Raw genomic sequence first — 22796 nt, 5'->3', positions numbered from 1 at the left:
GCCACCCACTGCAGGTGGGACCCCATGCCGCCTCTCCCCGACATTTCCTCCTCAGCCCCCAGTTCTACCTATGGCCCAGGCTGTGGGAGGGGTACCAGGTATGGAGCAGGAGGGATACTTTCTGCCCAGCCAGGCCCCATCCATGGGCAAGACTAGCCCTGCTGACTCACGCTGGGAAGGATTTGGTTGGCTTTGCCTCAGTTTAAGCATATTTGGATTTCAGAATATTCTAATACAGGAGAATAAAAATTCTTCCAAAATCAATCCCCTTTTTCACGTCTGTTCTTGGAGCCCTCAACAGACAGGGGTTTTCTTTAAAAATGAAATAACATCATTTCATCTTCCTTTCAGAAAAGTGCTCTAAGGCAAGCTGTCTGAATCTGTTGGAAGTGAGCAGCAAACCCTGGTCGGTTGTCTCTTTAAATCGGCTCTGCAGTGTGACGGGCAGCCGGCTGGGCTGGCTGGGAAGAACCATTCCTCTTCTGCCGCAGGGAGCAGGGCCACCGCGCTCCGCACCTCCCCCAGTCCCCATGGTTACGGCTCCTGCTTCCCGGCCGGTCCCTAGTCCCTGGCTGCCGCTGCCATGGAAGGCAGGCACAGGAGGCTGGTATCCCCCAGCCCAGAGCTGGAGCCGTCTGCCGAGATCTCCTTGAATGCCTGCTCTCCCTTGCTCTGACTCATTCCGTCCGGTGCAGAGCATCATCACCTCCACCGTGCGCTGGCCACAGCCTGTCGCCGGGCTGCAGTCCTGCAATCTGTTGATAACTCCACTAGCGAGCTCCAATCGAATGCTTTTCATAATGGAACGCTGTTCCTCCACACGGGGAGCCCGCCACATCGAGCCTGCAACCAGAATGACAAGCCTGAGACCTGTGCCTCTCCAGCTGTTTTTATCAAAATAGGTGAGAAGTTGAGCTGTGTTGTCCTGGGGTCTGAGCGGCAAGGGGGCCTTCGGGGTCAAGCTGCTGGCTGGCAGCAGTGTCCACTTCCGAGGGCCATTTCTCCAGCAAAAACACCATCCTAGGTGTGAGGTGACTCCTGCTATTGGGGAAGCTGGTGCTGAATAAGTTTGGGTGAAGCTGGGACATGGAGCCCCAGTAAGACTGGGCAGCTCTGGGCACAGGCGAGAGCGTCCATGTGGGAAGATGCCAGCCCCTGAGGTCCAGACACATCAGGCAGCGGAAGGTTCTGCCTGCCAGGTCTGGCTGTGCATTGGGAGATTAATTCAGGTTTATTTGATTCTCTTGATTTAAACTGACAGACATGTTTATCTGGCTTTGTGCAGCCTGTAACGATCGAGTTTAGCTCTCGTGTTGGGATGGTGAGCAAAGATTGATTTTTAAGTAGGAAGACGAGCGCTGCCTGAAGGACAGTATCTGGCTGCCAGCAGATTCCCTCCCAAGTCCCCAAGACTCACAAGCCCCTGGTCATCACCCAGCTCCCTGAATGCCCCCAAGGGAACCTGAGCCAAGGACTCCAACAGGCTGGCCCAGAGAAGATGAGCTGAGAAGGGGCAAACTTAGGAAGTGATGGCCGCTCCCTACAGCACCAAGGTGCTGACCAGCAATGGGTGCAAGGGCTGAGAGCAGATAGGGAGGACCCTTTACCATACCGCTGACCATCCACTGTCCTCGCAGGTGGGTGCAGTGTGCAGATCCTCAGTTGCCTTGCCACGGTCACCCTGAGGCACCCTGCCTGGGAGTTGGACTGTGGCTGCTGTTTGGGACTTTGACCTTCCAGATGGCCATGGAGGCTGGAGGGGAGAAGGGTGCGACATAGTCGGCTGTGCCAGCAACACCACCCCCCACTGATGCTCTCGCCTCTGTAACTCCGCAGGGCTCATGGTGAGTGCACAGCCCCTGGGGCCAATGGCTTGGCACAACCCGACCCATGAGGCAGCCAAGTCGAGGGCTGCCACCCCTGTTGGAGGGGCCTGGGCAGGGAAGTAAGTTGTGGGGTGGTTGCTCAGTTAGCTGTGGTCCAGCACATGTTCAACCATGGGCTGGGGGTGCTCCATGGGGGCAGGTGGAGGGTAGTGGGGTACAGCCGTGCCTGGATCTCTAGCTGCCTGTCCAGGTTCCCTCTGCTTGCTGGCCTGCTCAGTGCTGTTCATACTGATTAGTTTCAGGCACATGGCAATATCAACTCATTTAATCAATGGAACGGTGCCCGTTCCGAGGGGCTTGTGCCCTGGGAAACCTTGTCTGGCCTCAGGCTGAAGTCCCCCACCCCCCCACCCCCCCGCCCTGCCGCCACCACCTTCAGCCCGTTCACAAGGCCCTTCCCCTCCCCATCAGAAAGTCAGCCAGCTTCAGCTGAGGCTATGAGGAGGAGGAGGAGGAGGGGAGAGGCTTTTGCCAGAAAGAGGTACGATGTGGTCAGCTGTCTAGCACAGTGGCCAGGATCCACTGGGGCCCATCCTGAAGGCTCCTACAAGCTTTTATTGTGACTACTGCCGGACTGGAGTCCGGGAAGGTTGACGCTGAGTAAATAATGCATTGTGTGTGCTCATAAGGAACAGCTGACAGGGGCGCTCAGGCCGGGGCACGTGCTAAGAATGCCGATGGCCCACAGGACAACACGTCCACAGCCCAGACGCGTGGCATGAGTGCCTTGGTGCAGACCTGAGCGTCTGCCTCGTGAGTAGCGTTCTGTGTGAGTCACAGCCTCGTTTCCTTCCTGTTCAATTCAAAATATCCAAGCGAGAGAGCTGCTTTCTGCCAAAATTCAGCCTCATTTCAGAGCTGCTGCAAACCCTGAGGATGAAGGCTGTGTCCAGCCTCTGTCCCGGACATCCACGTCTGACAAGGTGACCTGCTCAAGGCTCAGGCAACTCTCAGAGGGCAGCAGGCTGGGCCCTGGGGCCCTTGGCTTCTGACCCTGTTGCCCCCCAAGTGCCACACCCAACATGGCTGTCAGCCTTCAGTTGGCATTCATGGTTTCCGTCCTCAAATTCAGGATGTTTGCAAAATGGTCACCTGCCCTTGGCAGGTGACAGATGAACTGATTAGTGTTTCAGGAGGCAGGTGTGGCCGCACATCTTGCCCTGTGAGACCCACTGGCAGGATGCAGTTGCCCAGCTCAACCCCACCTGTCCACCCCTCTCAAGCCCCTGGGCCTTCCCGGCACACATACATGAAGTGACTCCCTGTGAAAGGGTAGGTTTCCCTCTGCCTCCGCGTCTATGTGCGGGATCCACCTCGTTCTAGCAGAAGTAGCTTGTTTCTACTCTACTTGCTGTTATGTTAAATCAGCAGACACCAGACGCATATGGTCTTGCTCTGTCACCTGTGACTTAGCACCGAGAAAGCCACTCTTAGGGAACAAAGTGACATCTGTGTATAGCACTGAGGTGTGTGCAACCCTTTGCTTTCTTTCTGTCCGTCTCCTTGAGAGCGGCTGAGTCTGCTGGGCTGAGGGCCTGTTTCATGAGCACGGGTCCAGTTTTCCCAGCAACATTGTTCTGAGGACAGGAACTGAAAGGAGGGTAGATTGGTATGATGGACATAGTATAGGATAGGGTGGGACAGCATGGTGTGGTAGAGTATGGGGTGTTATGGCAAGTGTGGTTTAGGTGTAGCATGGGGTGTTACGGGGTTGCTCAGTTTGGGATCGTGCAGTGTAAGATGGTGCAATGTAGGATGGCGTGGTGTGGAAAGGCATAGAGGATAATGGGATCGTGTGGGAGGGGGTGGTGTGGATGGGCATTATGGGATAGTAATGGCGTAGCATGGAGAGTTGAGGGATAGTGTAATATAACATGGGATGTTGTGGGATTGCATAGTGTAGAATGGCATGGTACAGAATGCTGTGGTATAGGATGACAAGTGGGATGGGCTGATGTGAGATATCACAGTGTGATATGGGATGGCATGGTGTAGTATAAATGGCTTAGGATGGACTAGTGTAGGACAGTATGGTGTGACGTGGGATGGCGTGGTGTGAGATGGAACGTTGCAGGATGACCTGGTATAGGATGGTGTAGTGTAAGATTGAGTGGTGTATGATGGCATGAGATGGCATGGGAGCAGAATGTGTGGGATGGCATGGTGTAGGATGGTGTGAGTGAGATGGGGTGTATAGGATGGTGTGGTGTGGTGTGTGGTGTGTGTGGTGTGTGGTGTGTGGTGTGTGTGGTATAGGATGGTGTGGTGTGGTGTGTGATGTGTGGTGTGGTGTGGTGTGTGTGGCATGTGTGATGTGTGGGATGGTGTATGGTGTGGCGTGTGTGGTGTGATGTGGGATGGTGTGGTGTGTGGTGTGGGATGGTGTGGTGTGTGGTGTGTGGTGTGTGGTGTGTGTGGCGTGTGTGGTGTAGGATGGTGTGTGGCATGTGTGGTGTGTGTGGCGTGTGTGGTGTAGGATGGTGTGTGGCGTGTGTGGTGTGTGTGGCGTGTGTGGTGTAGGATGGTGTGTGGCGTGTGTGGTGTGTGGTGTGTGGCGTGTGTGGTGTGGGATGGTGTGGTGTGTGGTGTGTGGTGTGTGGTGTGGTGTGTGGTGTGTGGCGTGTGTGGTGTAGGATGGTGTGTGGCGTGTGTGGTGTGGGATGGTGTGGTGTATGGTGTGGGATGGTGTGGTGTGGTGTGTGGTGTGTGGTGTGTGGTGTGTGTGGCGTGTGTGGTGTAGGATGGTGTGGTGTGTGGTGTGTGGTGTGTGTGGCATGTGTGGTGTGTGGTGTGTGTGGTGTGTGTGGTGTGTGGTGTGTGGCGTGTGGCGTGTGTGGCGTGTGGCGTGTGGCGTGTGGCGTGTGTGGTGTGTGGTGTGTGGTGTGTGGTGTGTGTGGTGTGTGTGGTGTGTGGTGTGTGGTGTGTGTGGCGTGTGTGGTGTGGGATGGTGTGGTGTGTGGTGTGTGGTGTGTGGCGTGTGTGGTGTGGGATGGTGTGGTGTATGGTGTGGGATGGTGTGGTGTGGTGTGTGGTGTGGTGTGTGGTGTGTGGTGTGTGGTGTGTGGCGTGTGTGGTGTGTGGCTTGGGATGCATGGTAGGGTGCTAGCTCCTGGCTCCCTGTACTTGCAGTATTTGTGATGAACTGATTGGTAAGCCCTCCTCTCCCAATCCATGTCAAGTGTGTACAGTCCATGGCTTTGCTGTGTTGTGGATGCTGCACCTGCCAGCAGCAGCAGCAGGCCTGGGGTTCTCACGGAGAACTCACTTGGCCTCTGCCTGCTCTGCAGTCAGGGTTGGCATTGCTGCCATCAGAATGGTCCTTAGCCAAGTCTGCGAGGGACTCAAGGCCAGGATAGAGCCAGAGGCCCAGCCTGGCCCAGCCCCTGACGGAGGTGGACAATCCCAATACACGATGTGCGTAGAACACCCTTGTAACCATTGTTTCCCTTTCCACACATAAGTGCCCCACATTCAAAACTGACACGATGGGATTAAAAGCCCTGAGGCGCAAGGCAGGTAGATGGAGGACAGGAACCTCAAACCTGGCTCCAAAGCTCCATGAAATGCAGACAAGCCAGGGAGCTGTCTCTCTCCCCTCTGCCCCGGAAGATGAATCTGGAAGACCAGGAGGGCAGGGCTCCTATGGGTGCTGCTGTGAGGCTCCACCTATGTGGAGTCAGCTTTGGGAAGAGCCAGGAATCAGGACCCAGGCCAAAACTGGGTGGTGGGTCTGTGGTATCTCTGAGTGTGCAGATGTGTGTAAACTGACATCTGAGCCATTTCTACTCTAAATTCACCGCACAGCTCTGGCCAGGTTCTGGGGCTCAGGAGGTGGAAAGTAGCCTGGACCCACCTCCCCGACAGCCTTATAGGAGATCGTCTGTCATGTTTATAAACATTTCAGAGCTTTAGCAAGTTCTTTTCAGTTTGTTGTTTTTCATTTAGTCCAATGTTTAAATTACTGAAAACTACTAAAATCTGCTTTTACCTCACAGATGATGCTTTTACCATGGCACCTAATATTCCCCTTGAGCTATGGATTTTTAAGCAAACAACCACCAGTCCAGAGGAAAGGCTCCATGGTTTTCCCAATGCATTTTCCTCTAAATCCCTTCATAATTTCACTATCCCTTGCATCCCCCCATAGAAAGCAGTATCTGTGTAATGTCCACTTGAGGTAGCTTGTATTCTGAATGAACAAATAACTTATCTTGTCTTCTGCCTTTCACCAAAAAACACTTTCCTGAAAGGCTGATAGATCAAAAAGTGCCTTTATCATTAAAAAGGCAAAGGAATGCATCAAGTGCTAATTAAATCAATCTGAGTTAATTGACCCAGATCCAAGGTGAACCAGGAAGCTCCAGGAAAAGCGAAGAAGAACCAAGAAGATAAACCAGGAAGATTCAGGAATAGCAAGGAAGAACCAGAAAAACAAGTAGAGGAAGCAGGAAGAAAAGGAAGAAGAACCACAAAGAACTAGGTAGAAGAATCTGGAAGAAGAACCAAGAAGATGAACCAAGAAGAAGAACCTGAGGAACCACGAAGACGAACCAGGAAGAAGAGCCAGAAGGAACCAGGAAAAAGAACCAGAAGAGAAACTGGGGAGACCTGGCTGCCCTCTTGGTCAGGAGCCTGCAGCACTGGCCAGTGGATTTTTGCTGCAGGGAACAACATGCCTTCAGACACTGGCATCCTTGGGTTGAAGAGGTCACTTTTCCACTTCTTGCTGTCAGAGAGGCTACATTTCAATCAGACAGCTGACACATAACTGTCAGAGCACGGGTCACTGTGTGTCAGGGCCAGGGTACTCATGGCACTGTTGACTGTACGGCAAGCCTGGGGAAGAGGGGAGACCAAGTTTCCCAGGGAAACAGAGACATCTCCACAGTGGCTTCTTAAGTGACCAGGCTGCCTTGCAGACCCAGAAGTGAGGCGTTCCTGAATGCTCACCTGGGCCTACAAGACTGGGAGTGGCCTTCATTCCTCCCCTCCCCACCCCTGAGGGTTCTCTGGGCTGTTACCCCTGACCTCTTGCTACTGTATCTGCAGGTTCTTTTCCTACTTAATACTGCAAATAACCAAACAGTTCTGGGAGCAGGCAGGACATTTTTTAGAGGGCCAATGAAAGGAGAAGGGAAGCTCACACTGTGGAGTCACCTTCGCCCAGGGGAGGTCTGGGGTGTGGGTTTTTACCAGGACTGGGTTGAGAGTGAGGTCTACATGACGTCATCAGAACTTTTCATGGAGAAAGGAATCAGGACACCACCTCTTTTCTTACCTAATTTGCATACTTGGATCTGTCATGGAGCTGGTGGGTGCATTTTGATCACTATAAAGATACTATAATGAGCCCAGCATCGTCTGGAGCGTGAACATGGCATCCAAACCGGATCGTTCTGGTCTGGAGCTCCCACTGGGAGTGTGATGACTTGGTAGCTGGCGGGTGGGACCCTGGGATTGTCAGTATCCAAGCTTTAACTTTTGCAAACCAGCGGCACAGCTGATAGGACAATAGCTATGATAATTTCAGGGTTCAGTGTGCTGGCACTGTTGACACCAATCAGCTGGCTGGGGTTCTTCCGCTCTACGCAGATAGGAATCATGAGTAGGCCAGGAGAAGCTCTTTGAGTTATCCAGGGCCCTTGGCGAGTCTCTGCAATCCTCAGTGAGCAGCAGTGGCAGACAAGAGCGACAGCAGCAGGTGGCGCCCCCTAGTGTCATGACTCTTGCACAGACCCTTGGTGCTGAGACGTCAGCTCTACAGCAAGTCCTGCGACTCTGAACCTCCACCATCAGGACCTGCAGCATTTGACAGTGGTGGCCAATGTTACAGCTGTGACCAGAGTCCACAGTCTCCACCCTGGCTCCCTGTCATCTTTATGCTGGTCACTCTCATCACTGCCACCTCCATTACCACTACACTGCTGGGCCAGCAGTTGCCTCAGCTTCAGGCTTCCCCAATGCCTTCTACTCTCCATTCTGTCATTACCTCCACTGCCACCTCAGCTGGTTCTGCCACTGATGCTGACTGCAGTGATGGTCTTGCCACCAGCCCCACTGTCATGGCCGCCACTGCCAGCTCCACTCTTCCTACCGCTGCTGTGACCAGCTCCACTACTGATGCCAGGGCGGCCATGGTCACCCCCACTGTTGCTGCCATCTCTGCTGCCACCTGCTCGCTTTTCTTTGTGTTACCAGCTCAGCCACTCTACCAATGGTGGAAATCAAGAAAGACCACTCAAGAAAGGTCTTTAGTGGACCTAATGTTGCAACTGGGGTCAAAAAGTGTCTCCTGGATGATTTCCAAAGTAAGCCAGAAAGCCTGCTCATATAGTCAAAAGGGGTGACAAGGGTGTCTTCACCAATCATAGCAATCCCCTAATGCAAATGGGGGACTGTGTTGGCACCAATCATGGCACTGTCTCTGATGCCATCAGTCATGGCAGTCCCTTATGTAAATGAAAGGCTGTGTTTTCACCCATCACAGGCCTTCTGTAGGGCCACCAGGATGTGCTTCCTCTCTATCGTGGGTGGAAATGGCTTCAGGGTCATTGAGAGTTCACCCAGGCTTGTGATGGCAAAAGCCTGGTGCAAGCTGTTTGCTGGGTTAGTGCCTTCAGGAGTCAGAGTTGTGCTTTGGCAGCAAGACGTGTTTGTCGTGTGGCTTCCTCAAGGTATCTGTGGAGTGCTCAAGGCAGCTGGGGCTGGCGTGAGGGCAGTCTGGCTGCCTGGCTGGCAGTCCCTTGCTTCAGGCAGCCAAGGCCCCAGGACAGGGTCTAACAGCTGTCAGTTAGGAAGTCAAATTACCCATTCCCCCAATATCTCAGCAGATTTAAAGGAAAGATAAACATTAAAGGGGTGCTTATGATAAAGGATTATTATTAGCAGTGCTTTGACAGCATTTGGCAGTGCTCTAGCAATGCTTAACTCATGCCCCGGTGCCCCAGGAAGAGGCAGGTCCCTTCCCCTGTCTCACTCTGACCCCAGAGCTATGCTCTGGTTCCACGGCCTCAGAGGAACTTGTGTGCTGGAGTCAGGCAGATCCTGTCTAACCACACACAGGATCAGGTTCTTGCCTAAGGAACATTCGCACAGTAGACTCTTCTGAGAGGAACTTGCCCATGCGTGAACTTCAAAATATAAAACATATCTCTATTTTGCATTGCCTGCTTTGAATTTTAAATGTCACCTCTAAAAATGCAGAAAGGCATTGCTGATCACTCTGATTTGGAGAAAGAAAAAAGTAGGGAGCCAAATCAAACTCCTGTTTCTTATAAAGCTCGTCACCTTGTCCCTAGTTGCAGAAGTCCATCCTCACACAGGTGACATCACTGGGCCCCAACCTCCAAGGCTCACAGAGCTGCTCAGGGGGTCAGAGGCCTCCCTTGTGCCCTGACCCCCTTATAAGGCTTCAAAATTGGGTCCTCAGACAAGAAATAAACTCCCCACTCCAAGTCAGTGCTGCCTTGGCTGCATGGCTGTGGCTGGGCAGCACCCTGTGAAAACCCCTCCACACATGGAACTGTTTCCTGAAGTCTCTGCCTTTTGCACCAAGACAGTGCTGGTTTCTATGTGGCTTCACCTGAGGGGTTTGCATTGTGAATACTCTCATTGTGTCCAAATGCAAGCTCTGCTACCCTGGAACACACACGACAAAACGCAGCTCTCACTCTCTGGACATTGGGGATGCCGAGATGAGCCTTCCGTTCGCCATAGCCGTACCTCAGCACCTTTCCATCAGAGCCAGAGCCTAAAACCAGCAGGAGTTGGGCCCCTGAGTGTTCTCACGTGGTGGCCACCGAGGAAGGCCATGGAGGACTTATGAGCAGTAACGTGGAAGTCTTAGTTCCAAAGGACCAGTCAAGGAATTGTCCTTAAAGAATGAGGAGAGAGCTAGACAAAGGGATGGACCACACTGGGCAGCTTTCCCTCTCTCTAATGTCTAGACCTGAAGTTAGTAGCAGTGGTCAAGTGGTGAGTATCCCGGGAAGGGACTGCCACTGACCCCCATGGAAAGACCCATGTGCTCAAGACACCGTTTGTGACTGTTTGAAAGTCAAGTTCTCACAGCCTCATGGTGCATTCTGCCTCTCAGCAGCCTCGAGCTCATCGGATGACTGGAATATTAGGATTTCACCAGGAATTGTGCTTTTCCGCGACTTCTGGAGTTGTTTCTTCCTGGCAGGAAAGCACTGAGCTATGACATAGCAGAATGGCCTTGGCAGTTACAGAGTCCCACACACAGGGACCCCCATCACCCAATGGCAAGCACCCAGCAGTCAGGGCACCCAGGAGAGATATGTGTGAGCTCCCTAACAGGCTGAAAGCCCCCCACACTGGGGCCCTCACCAATGGCCCACCACACTGCAAGAGGGGAGGTATCTGCTGCTTTGGATCCGAGGGCACTCAGAAGACCAGAAGAACTCTGCTTCACAGAGGGAGAGAGCGAGAGCAGCGTCCCCAGCCAGGAAAACACTCAGGGGCCAAGGTCCAGAAGGCTCCGTAGGGCTGAGTTGAGCCACATGGGTGGGTACTCAGCTCAGAGGGAAAGAGCTGCTACATCCTGGGGAAGCAAACCATCCCGCTGTGTCTTCTGGTCAGATCGCCCTCCTCAGAAATCTCACCACAGGTGCCAGGTCCTCACTCAGCACAGGCTCCTTGCGGGTGTTGGCCTGACCAACCTCCTGGAGAGAGCTCTCTGAGGCTAGGTAGGGTGTGAAAGCCAAGGGGGTTTCTTTGCAAGTTGGGTGGATCTGCAGGAATTTTGACCACAGACCCCAGGGCCTTGGGCCCAGTGTAGACTGCTTTCCGGTTAGATAGACCAAACGTGGAGGTCTCCCATGGAGGGTCCTGCAGGCCACAGCATCCCTGCCCTCTGGGCCTAGCTCTCCAGGGTCCCTAAAGAGCCCAAGATGTAGTGGGAAGAAAGGATACGCAGGGTCATGAATCCTCCCATGTCATCCAGGGAGCCGCTCACATTCTACTCACATCCACACATGCCCTGACTCAGACTCTGTCCTGCCCATCCATGGCCCAGAGCACAGCGAGCACCAACCCCAATCAGAGCGTCCCCTCAGGACCACGGGAGCAGAGACTTGACCTGTCTGAAACAGGGGACCCAGAGAGGACAAATCCACCACCAGTTCCGGCCATTTCCAACCTGGGACATTATTCCCTCCATTTTAGACGACCACAGGGAAAGCCATGCTCTCCTTTGAACTCTGACTTTGAACCCTTTGCTTTGGATGCACTGCACAGTGAAGCTGGTGATAAGAGAAGCAGGAGTGAGGCCCAGGGGAGGGCCTATTGTTCAAAGCAACTTTCCTTTCTCCATCCCCTCCCATCGACAGCACTGGGGTCTGTGTCTTGCCCTGGGAAGCGTGGAAAAGCTGAGTACCAGTGAGTGCAGGCACACAAGTGGGATGGGATGGTTTCACCGCCTCTCCATAAGGCAGGTGCTGCTAGCAGGTAAGAGTGTGGTGCAGGCTGGTGTAGAGCCCTGCCCTCTGCCAGTGGCGTGGATGGAAAAGGGGCCGGCGGCAGCCTGAGACTCTCCAGAAATGCCGCTCTCTGGGAGGTGCTCTCAAAGACTCTCTCAGCTGAGCAACCCTAGGGAGTGTGGGTACCTGGGTCACTGAACAGCATCCTTCTCAGCAGGCAGTCTTGCCCCCCTCCTGAGAGACCATACAAATCACAGCTCAAATTAGGAAATACCTTGAGCCACCTGCAGGGGGCAGGCTGAACCTGAAGTTGAGAACTCAGGTGACCAGCCCATGCTGGCCAAGGCTCTCACGCGGTCTCCTCTGCTTCCTTTCCAGGATTTGAAGACCGTCCTCTCCCTGCCCCAGTACCCAGGGGAGTTCCTGCACCCTGTGGTGTACGCGTGCACCGCAGTCATGCTGCTGTGCCTCCTCGCCTCCGTCATCACCTACATCGTGCACCAGAGGTGAGGCCGGCACAGGTGTACCCACCCTGCAAAGACATCATGCCCCAGGCAAGGTGTCACCACTCTCCATACAGCAAGGAGTCCCTAGAGGGCACTCCACATACCACCTTCACTCCAGCTTGCCCACACTCAAGATGCCCATTACAGTGGCCAGCAGGGGACAACGCTGGGGAAAGTCCAACCCCTCTACCATGCCTCCATCGAGCCCTCTCAAAACAGTGAGCATTCTTGTCGAACTGGGTAAAATATGCCCTTCCTGCAATGGGGACATGTTGATTCCGTGCCCTGAGAGCACCCGGCCAGGCCTGTGGAGCACTTGAAGTGCTTTCTGTTATGCCTGTTTGTCTGGGAAGGGGAATCTAGGCAGATTTCTCTTTCTGAGCCTGTGTTTGGCCACCTCCATCTGGGAGCAGGAGTGACTGCCACATGGGAATGCACTGGAAAGTGTGAGGACAAGTCACAGCCACAGCCAAATCAAAAATCAATGTCATGGGTCATGCCAAAGCATCAGCCACATCCACAATCACCAGCAGAGGTTTGGACGAGTCCAAATGCCCTGGTCATGGGCCATACCCAAGACGGTGATCACAGGCTTGAGTGGATCTAAAACTGTTGTCTTCATGTGCTTGGGCTGCTATAAAGTGAATAGTTGACAAACAGTAGTTTAGAGTATGAACGGGTTTCTCATGCCTCTTCCATGATGGAAGAGGAAGGCGGGCCTCTGGGGTGTCTGTATAAGGGCACCAAATTCACTCACAGGAGCTCTGCCCAAGCACCCCTCTTTCCAATACTGTCACATTGGTGACTAAGCTTCAACCTAAGAAATTGGAGGGTACTCAGCAGTTTTGATCATGGGAAGAGGCTAGGGCTTGATCTAAGCCACAGTGAAGCAAAGTCATAACCAAGCAACATTGCTCCTGTGTGGGCAGCGCCTTAGATTGTTGGGTGGTCATGGAGATTGTCACAACCATAGGGGACACCCCAGTCCAGGCCATAGTCAAGGCAGTAGCTGGGGTCATGCTTAAAGTCACATAGTTATGTGTGACTTTCCAAGGATCAGACATCTGCTCAGAGAGGAAAAAACCCATCCTGGGAACCGGGGGCCTGAATTCTTTCTCTAAGAAATAGACAAATATAATCTTGGGCCTCAACACCTCATCTGTCTAACAATCTGAATGGTGGAGGTTTGGCAAAACCCTTCCAATGTACCACTGTATGGTGACCTCACACAGTCACCCGGCTAAGGGGGACACAGCACAGTCGATGCCTTTTCCATGGTCTTGTCCCTTGGGCATGCTACTCCCAGCCCTACAGAGGGCCTGCCATTCCCATGGTGGACAGAGATGTGGCATGGATGAGAGCACTTGTTTTTCCCGAACTGCTGGTTCCTAACGTGAAATCTCCATTGGCCACAGCACCATCCGGATCAGCCGGAAAGGCCGTCACGCGCTCCTGAACTTCTGTTTCCACGCAGCTCTGACCTTCACCACGTTCGCCGGTGGTATCAACCGCACCAAGTACCCCATCCTGTGCCAGGCGGTGAGTGCCGTGCACCTGTGTCATGCGACAAACATGAAAGTGTGTTTATCAGTTTTCCTAACGAAGGGGGAATTATCTCATTCATAATTATCTTATGAAATAATAGTTTAGTGTTTGCTCAGCTGTGGCTTCTGGAAGGAACCACGAGGCACCTACCTAGTGGGTTCTCCTATAGTGTCACTCTAACATCTGATCATAAAACATGGATTTTCCATTGGGCCAGCTTGCTCTGAGGCCTGTGGAGACCTGATCCAGACATCCACTGTCCAGCAAATGGTGATTGTCCCAGGAGTCAGGACATAACTCCTCTCTTAAAGAGATCGTGAAACCCTCCAGAAGCCAAGTTCACCTTGCAATCAGGAGAAGCTCAGCCACGTGTGGCTGCCAGGTTGTCCAGTCCATGGCAGACCATGGTTCACCTGACCCCAGCTGAACCTCAGAAGAGCACCCCTGGGCACTTCTACTCTGCCTCAGGGGAAGGGGGAGCTTTGAAGCACCCCAGCATTGAAAAGAACAAAGTCACAAAGGGTTGTCTTCACACTGTGACCTGGCTTGACTTTGGTTTAAAAGGAGAACATATAAACAATCTCTAGCCTGAGCCCAGCCCACAGTGGAGACCCTCCATCAAAACCAAGGCTAGTCCTGCCCTGTTGGGTTGTGGCTCTTGGCCAAGGAGGGGAGCCCAGTTGCAGCTCCAGAGTACTGTCTGTGAGCACACACAACCCCAAGGCCTGCTCTGTGACCAGAGTGTGCCAGCTAAGCAAACATCTATTGAGAGCCACAGAAGCAACCTCCACCTGATTACCACACTGAGGACAATGGCCGTCAGACACACTGACCTGTCTACCCACACAGGCAGTGCAGGTGAGACTCACCCTAGGGGATTCGTGAGCGACAGGCTGTTCCAACAGGGTTGCCCTGGAAAAATCCAATGGCAAGCACACACCCTCTGTCCCTCCCAGGTTCCCAGGCCTGTCTGACTCCGGCTGCACAACCAACTTGCTTTCCTAGCACTAACACAGTTTGAGACCGGGAGTGTTCTGTGAGCAGGACTCCCACACCTTGGAGACAGAGTCCATGCCCTAGAGCCTTGGGTGCCACAGGCCATCCTGAATATGTGCCTGCATGACACATCCAATCCAGGAAGCCAAGCCTGCTGCCCAGGCTTGCGCAGGGCAGAAAAGCTGGCAGGACAGCACATGCCTGAAGTGAGGCCAAGGCAGATAGCTTCCTCCATCCCTGCCTCTCTGTAAACTGAAACAATCACAGTGAGGGCCAGAAATCCCATCACTCCTGCCCAGAGCCATCGGAAAAGCAATCAAATGGGTCGTTATCTTTATGTCTGCACTTTGCCACAAGTGCTCCACCATGAGGCCATACGGCCCACTGGAATTGCCTGAGGGCCTTGGGGAAATCCCACCAGGGCTCTCTGGAAAACCTGTGACTGTTCTCCCCCTCAAGCCAGCCTGATGAGGATCTAGAGGCTGGGCACCTCAGGTCCCCGGAATTCAAGGGCTTGTGTCAGCCTAGGAGAGATATTTGGAAGAGGTGAGTCAGGTCTAGAAGGATCTGAAAAGTTGAGATCTGTGAAGGAAGGGACTGCTCCATTCATCATGACAACCCCAGGAACCCCAGACACAGGGGATGGCCCTGTGCCACTCAGATGCATCCCAGCTACAGGCTGCTTTTCCAGAAGTAGGAGGCCTCCTTCACTCACCCACGTCTCTCAGCAAACATGCCTGCCAGGCGCAGGCCATGCCGTGGGTGCTGCACCAGCCGAAAACGCACAGGGCCTGTATCATGGAGCCTCCCTTAGGGTTAGCGCTGCACTACAGACATATGCAGCAAGAAGAGAAGCCATCGGCACAAGGAGACGCTATGCTGAGGGGAACGGTGAGGGACAAAACTCAGGTAAACAGGAGCAGCAAGGTGGAGCTGCAGCTCTGTTGCACGGCAATCCCCAGCAGGCCTGGAGGTTTAACTACCCTATGCCTGAGCACATGGACAAAGTGTCAATTACCACTGAAGTTCCCTGAGCCAGAGCCCAGGTTGGCTCTGATCTGCAGCCTGGCAGCCTGGAACAGGAGCTGATCCAGCTCACCCAGAACAGCGCTCCCTCTATCACCTGCTAGAAGGGCAGATGAAGAAGCAGACTGTTGAAAGCCAGTTGTGTCCGCCATGACCAGTCAGTCACCCATGACTGCTGCCCCTGTGGTTAAGCACAGGACCCCCAGTCTTCTCTTCCCCATCTGTAGCTCAACATCACTACAGAACTACCAGGAAAAGTGGTCCAGAGTGCTGGATGGCTGGAGAGAACAGACAGTTGTCATGGAAACAGAAAGATGACCGTGAGCCCTATTAAAGTACTGACATCATAAACAAAGCAGGCGGCTACCATGAGTCCCACGTAATTAGTGTGCGTCATCACTGGCCCTGGGTCCGGAAGCAAGGGAGATGTCCTGCCCTCGCCTCCTTTCCGTGGCACAGTCTGGAAGCCAGGGCAGCACCCTGTGGCCCCAGTGTCCAGCTTAAAGTCTGTGTTTGAGTGACAGAGCCTGCCATGTACACCTTCTTGTAATCCCCAAGCACACAGCCTGGACAAGGCTCAGCCTGAGAATGAAAAAGCCAGAACTCCCGAGAGCAGGCTCACTCTCCAGCCAGCCATGCTTCTCCCTCCTCAAGGCCCTGGGTCAGTGTCCCAAGGCCAAGGTCAGGAACCCTTCTGAGGATGAGTCTCTGACACTTCTATTTGTACACGACAATGACAGCCACACTGAAGACCTTCCTTCAAGCCAGGGCCAGACCCATTGGGCCACCTTTGCCCTATACTCTCGGATGCAGAGAACTCTGGCCGCCCATCCCAGTACTTCCCACCCCCAGTCAGACAGACTGAAGCCTGCATGCTTGGGAGGTCCACACTGGCTCCCATCATGCCTGGGGTCAGGAAGGCAAGGGAAGGCTGAACTTGCAGGGCTTCCGAAAACATCAACATCTCTTTGGTCTGTCCACCTCCCTCAAAATCCTCGTCAATTATCACCAAGTTTGCTCACAATTAGAATCAGACTCTGGATTTGATAACTCATTATGATGATGCATGTTAGCTTCATTCAGGGAATCTCTGTATTCCTTAAGCCTTCATGTCCTTTCCAATTATAGCAATATTTTGCTTGTCATTTGAAAATGTCAGGTTACTACCTCAAAGGTAGCCTCATTTTAAGGAGTCAGATGGAGATGAGGGAGTGCAGCATGTGAAGTTAGCTAGGACAGAAGAGCTGTGGATGGAACACAGCTCTGGCCTCTGTTTCCATGGTAATGAGTCACTCTGATGTGCACGGGTGGGGGGTGGGTCATCCGAACCTGCTCCCCAGACTGCTTTTCCTTATGTGCAATGCCACACCTGATAGCCAGGTGGAAGCCCTGTCCTGGGGCTGTGCCCTCCTTCCACCTGGGGGTCCCTGTATGGAGCCAGAGCACACTGGGAAGTCTGTGCAACATCTCCGTCCCCATCCCCGCCCCAGGGATGGTGAGGATGCCCTCAGAGGCAGGTGTGCAGCCCACAGTCTCCCCATCCACTCTAACCCCTCACACACAGAAGGCGACCCCAGCTAAGCTTTCAAGGGTCTTGGCCACCCCTAGTGTGTCCCCTCCTGGGCTCATTTCTTGTCCCTAAAGAGCTGCAGAGAGGTTGCCAAGGTTCAGCCCACTCATGGTCCAGGAAAGCTAGGCTGTGCATGGTGGGTCAGCTGCACTGGGGTGGCTGGCTGGCAATGGTGGCTGGCTGACACTCTCCTCTCTCAGGTGGGCATCGCACTGCACTATTCCACACTGTCCACCATGCTGTGGATCGGAGTAACCGCCAGGAACATCTACAAGCAGGTGACCAAGAAGACCCCTCTGTGCCCGGGTGCAGACCAGCCACCGTACCCCAAGCAGCCCCTGCTCAGGTACTCGCGTGCGTGCAGGCAACCCTGGGTCCAAGAAACTCCTGACCCTGGAAGCTTCCTCCCCTGAGGATAATCCTAGCCACATAGGCGGACTTGGGGGCTGGACGGGTGGAAGACTAGGGCAGCAAGCAGGGGTGGATAGGGCCCTGGGGCGGGGGACAGCATGGAGGACCTGTTGGTCTGGGAATATGTAAGCCCCTGCACTGGGTGGGCCTTTTGGGCTGCCCCGTTACTGGCAGGAGGTCCTCTGTGCCCCTGGGGAGGCCAAACTTGGACACAGGATGGTTGTGTGGCTTTGGTTTACTTCCTGGTCTCAGAGACGCTACGGAGCCTGCTCTCAGCTAGTGGAAAACCATAGCACACTCGGCATTAACCTTGTGGTGACCATGGCCTGGCCTCTTGGAATTGGGTGGGTTGGGAAAGGGGCCCTGCTCCAGCTGAGCGTCTCCTACCTCCTCCTCAAGGGGGACCCACAGAGGACTTAGGAGCCATGGATGCGCTGGGGCCACAGGAATGGTCCTCAAGGGCGAGTGCAGGGATGGTTGCCTCCCTCCTCCCACAGTCAGAGCTAGGGAAACCCCGTAGGACCAGCCCATCTGGGAGATGGCAGACGTTGCCCTGACTTCAGCAGAAAACAATCAGGTTGAGGACCCTTTAGATAAGACGATGCCTGCATCCATACTGCACAGCAGACGTCAGCAACAGGAGGCTGATGGCTTTGTCGTATGCTCTTGCAAATCAAGACTGAACCATGTCTGGAAACACCACAACGAAACCCCTTTTAAAAAATGACCGAACCCCAGACTGCAGTCAGCCAAAGCTAGGCTCAGAGCAGCTGGCCTGAGAGGCCTTGGGTATGGACACTGACCTGCACAAAGTGGGCCTCACCTGCCTCAGTCCCAGAGATCAGAGACTCCTCAAATGCCCTGCTTGGCTATGAGGTTGTTGCCTGCAGGGGCTGAGTCACCCAGCTTCTCCAACCGGACCTGAACTTGAGGGGATACCTGTCTACTCGTTGGTGTGTCTCTCACCAGCGGAAGAGTGTTCGGAAGCAGATGGAGCAGTGTCCTGCACGGTTTAAGTAAACGAGGCTGATTTCCTCCAAGAGCATTCTGCTGTTTGATCTTCAGGTCCAGGCAGACATGCAGCCACATAGCAGCCTGGGGGCTGCTGCACTCGGGCCAGAGAGGCAGCATTTCATTATCGTGACTTTCCTGCCAGGGCTCCCAGGTTTAACAATCACTCTCAGTTGTGTCTCCTTATCTGTGCCTGATCGAAAAGTCAAGTTTTGAGAGGTGGAGGCCAGGAGTTCCTGTACTTTCTCTCTGATGTCTTCCAAGTGCACTTCACAGAGCCGGGGTCCAGGTGCTGCTGGAGTTGAGTTTGGGGCTGGGCCAGGCCACCACATCCATGGTGCAAATGGTACTGATCATCATAAAGGGAACTTGCCATTCTCAATGTGCCTGGAAGCCCACCATCCCCACCCATCTCTCTGTGCCTTAATGTGCTGTGGATGTCCCCACAGTGCTGTGATCCTAGCAACATCCCTTGGTCACTGGCATGCCGGGCTCCTCCTATTTCCCCTAGGCCCTTTCCCAGTGGCTGGCTGTGGGTTTGATATGCACACCACCCACAGGTGCATGCTTTCCGCAAATGTATGCCCCCCTACAAGTGCACATCCTCTGCAGGAACATGTCTTCTGCATGTGCATGCCCTTCACAGATGCACATTCCCTACAGATATGTGCCCTTCACAGGTACACACCCTCTCCAGGTGTACACCCTCCACAGGTTAATGCTCTCTACAGGCACATGCCCTCCTCAAGGGCATGCCCTCTGCAGAAGCACACTCTCCACAGCACAGGCCCACCATGGGTACATGTTCTCCACGTGCGCACACCCTCTGCAGGTGCAGACACAGGAGGGTGGGGAGATCAGCTTCATGCTCCACTGAGAGCCTGCTCCCTTCTGTTGCTCTCTGCACCTGCCCTTTCTCAGGGAGACCAGAGACCCTGAGAAGGAGTGGAGGAATTGATAGCTTCCCCTCCAGGTCCCCTGAGATGCACTCTGTGGTGGTTAATCCTGATTACCAACTTGATTGAATTGAGAGATGCCTACAAGATTAGTAAAGCACACTTCTGTGTGTATCTGTAGGGCATTTCCAGAGAAAAATGACGTGAGGGACAGTAACTGAGAGGGAAATACATGCCCTGAATATGGGTGGCACCGTCTAACAGGCTGGGAGCCCAGATGGAATAAGAGTGGAAAAGGAGGAAGCCCGCCAGCGTGTGTGAACCCCACTCTTTCTAAGCAAGTGCATCCATTGCTTCTGCCATCACCCATGGACAGCAGACTCCAGCTTTGTCAGCCTTTCAATGAGGACTTACACCAGTGACTTCCAAGGAGCTCCCTGGCCTTTAGCCTCAGACTGGGGCTGTATCGTTGTTGTGTCTTGTTCTGAGACTTCCAACTTTTGAGCAGCTACTGTGTTCTCTGGCTCTCCAGCTTGCAGACAGCCATTGTTGGGCTTCAGCCTCCAATGGTATAAGCCAATCCAATAAGTTCTCTTTTATAATTACATATATTCTGTTAGTTCTTTTCCTCCAGAGACTCTTGACTAATACACCCTCAAACCTTGAGTCTGCATCCCTGGCCCCAGTCTCCAAACTCCTAAAGTGGCCTGTGCTTATCAACACTGACAGATATTAGTCCTGAGTTCCAAGAACTGCAAGACAAGAGCTTCAAAGTGTCTGCCAAGCACACATTCTGCTTAACCACTCTGGGTAGAGCACCCCATCCCTTCTCGCTGGACCCTTGGCCACGACAGGCAGAATGGCTGCTCCTGGGGGCAGCAGCAGGCCGGTGTTGTTGTCTGTGCAAAAGGATCCCCATGTGCTCAGTCCAGCCTGCAGGTTTCCAACAAGAGACAAAAGAAAACTGCCTCTGAGTGACTTCTGTGGGAACCCAGGGGATACTAGTGGGGCTCCACATTTTGAGCTGCCCTTCCTTTCTTTGAGGCCACGCCGGAGTCTATGGTCACAACACCCACCTCTGCTTGGTTCTGAGGGAGCAAGGCCCATTTTGGAGAGATTTCAAGGACAGCCATATGAAATGTTTCAGGACTTGAGTCAACAAATACCTCACAAGCCTGAATCCTTCTCTGTGTGGGCACTGGGTACGACGGGGCCAGGTCATCTTGGGTGACTCCTCTCTCCACAAGACAACCTATGACAGACACCCCACAGGTGGGTCAGGAACCTGCCTTCAGGTCAGGGAGAGGAAGGACACTATCAGGGCCTGGCAGAAATAGGTATCAGTCTTAGCAGCCCAAAACCTCTCAGCTGAGTGGGCCTCATTGCCAGACTGAAGTCACATCTGCTGACTCCTCAACCAGGATTGAGTTTCCATGACAACGAAAACCTAGGCTCTCAGCGGGGATTTTGCAACTTTAGATTGTAATTCACCTGGTCTCATCTCCCCTCGCTCCCAAGATGCACCCTCTATGTACATACAAGACCTGTGCATAGATTTGGGGGCACCCTGAGCACCCCAGTTAGAAAGCACTCCATGACCAGGCCCTCAGAATGGACACTGGGTGTGTGGAGAAGGAGCAGCCACTGGGGTCTCCTTCTTGACAGTGGGGTGTCACGTAACACCCAGGCCCAGATCCTGTGTGGCTGGACAAGTGGACACACAGACAAGGATCATAGAGCTCACATACCAGAGACAAGTCATCAGAGGCCCAGATCCCTCAGAGGAAGAGGCAGACTGGGGGTCTATACAAGCTCACAGCCCTGGTCTGAGGGTGACAGGCCTGGCCTCAGCTGCGGACTGTCAGGACCCCTCCAGCTCTGCTGCCACAGGGACCACACTGGCCTGCAGGCCACGTGAGGAAGCACGACCATTTTCATAGGACTGACCCTTCTGGGCACAAGCCTGGGCAACCTTTCCATCTACCGGGGTCTTAAATTTCCCCCAGCAATGTAGTACACAAGTCCTGCACCCCTTTTGATACGTTTTTCCCTCTAAGTGTTTTCTCTCGCGCTCTCTCTCTCTCTCTCTCTCTCTCTGTTTGGTGTTCCAATCGTTCTCCACTTGTGCATAGAAATATGACTGATTTTTCTATGTTGATCTTGCATCCCTAAAGCTTTGCAAGTTCCTTTTATTAGGCCCTAGAGTTTTCCTATACTTAGGATTTTTGTATATATCATGCCGTCTGTGCTACGAAGAGCGTTGCTGTTTCCACCTTGGTCTAACTGCTCTGGTAGAACCTCCATTCAGTGGTAGCCCGCTCTTTTTCTTAGTCTAGCAAAGATTCACCAATTTTCTTGACCTTTCTCATCTCTATTTTATCATGTCTGCTCTGGTCTTTTGTGATTCCCTTTCTTCTGCTCACTTCCAGTGTAGTTTGCTCTTCTTTCTCCTGTTTCCTTACAGTATGAAATCAGATTATTGATCTGAGACCTTTCTCCCTTAATGAAGACATTTACAGCTGCGAGTTTTCCTCTGAGCTGCATTGCTGTGTCCCGAAGGTGTATTGTATGGCTTTTCATTCATCTCAGAGTAGTTTCTAGTTTTCCTTGGGATCTCTTCCTTGGCCTTTGGTTATTTAAGAGTATGTAGTTTAATTTTCACAGATCATTAGGTATTCGTGGGAAAAACACCCTCCCTAGAAATGTGCTAAGACTTTCAGTGATGAAGGGAATGAAGGAATTCCCAGCTTGATCACAGGGTGAGGCGTGGTAGCTGCAGCTGGCCCATGTTTGGGCAGAGATATTTGCTACAATGATGAGATGAGACACAAGTCTCATTCCTTCCCTGTGTTTGGAAATTCTTCATCTGCTGAGTGGCTCTGTGGCCAGGACAGGTGCGACAGACAGGCGGGGAGGGACTGGGTGATCTCTCTTCCTGCAGCCCTGACCAGGCTTCATCTAGATACCACAGAGCAGACCCAGAGGCTCGCGGGGGTCTCCTGTGCAGTCGTGACTATAAATTGAGTGTGAAGTGAGTCCTGACCTTTGGTTCTATCTTAGGTCTCTGCAGGTGAGACACCATCAGGAACTGAGCATGAACCTTAGGACAACACAGTGCTGCCCTCCGCCTGGGAGGAGAGGGTCTGGAGAGGGACAGTCTCAGGGCCAAGGGACTGGAGGTCTTGGACAAGGACAGTGTGGCCTTCCCAGCGGGGAGACAATCACCTGGGGCAACACCAGTGCATGAGGACAGCAGGACCTACATTGAAGAGACATGGTGCTGGGAGAAGGAGGGTGGGTGCAAAACCTGGACGTGAAGGGAGGCCCTGGGAGATAGTTATGCAAGTGAGAGGGACAGACAGCATTGGACACAGCCTATCCAGGTCCCAAAAGGCACTTCCCAGTTCCCCCACACCAGACCTCTCCTAATTTGGGGACTTCTAACTTGGGCCCACGTGGTGGCCACTGTCAGAGCAACACCCCAAGCTCCAATTCATAGGACCCTTGGC

The 22796-nt window shown here is 53.3% G+C and overlaps 1 protein-coding gene across 1 annotated transcript in view; it reads left to right on the top strand.

The window, feature by feature from the left end:
* Positions 1–458: 458 nt before the first annotated feature.
* Adgra1 (adhesion G protein-coupled receptor A1) overlaps positions 459–22796 on the top strand; it is a 44251-nt gene continuing 21913 nt past the window's right edge. The window contains exons 1-5 of the mRNA XM_074078020.1: positions 459–902; positions 1638–1844; positions 11705–11832; positions 13248–13371; positions 17170–17315. Of these exons, the coding sequence (XP_073934121.1) occupies positions 1842–1844; positions 11705–11832; positions 13248–13371; positions 17170–17315 (401 nt within the window). The 5' untranslated portion in view covers positions 459–902; positions 1638–1841. The remainder of the gene's footprint in view (positions 903–1637; positions 1845–11704; positions 11833–13247; positions 13372–17169; positions 17316–22796) is intronic.

This window comes from Castor canadensis, chromosome 7, assembly GCF_047511655.1.
Source record: "Castor canadensis chromosome 7, mCasCan1.hap1v2, whole genome shotgun sequence".
NCBI lineage: Eukaryota > Metazoa > Chordata > Mammalia > Rodentia > Castoridae > Castor > Castor canadensis.
The sequence above is the reverse complement of the archived record's forward strand: the minus strand, read 5'-3'. Positions and strand labels throughout refer to the sequence as shown.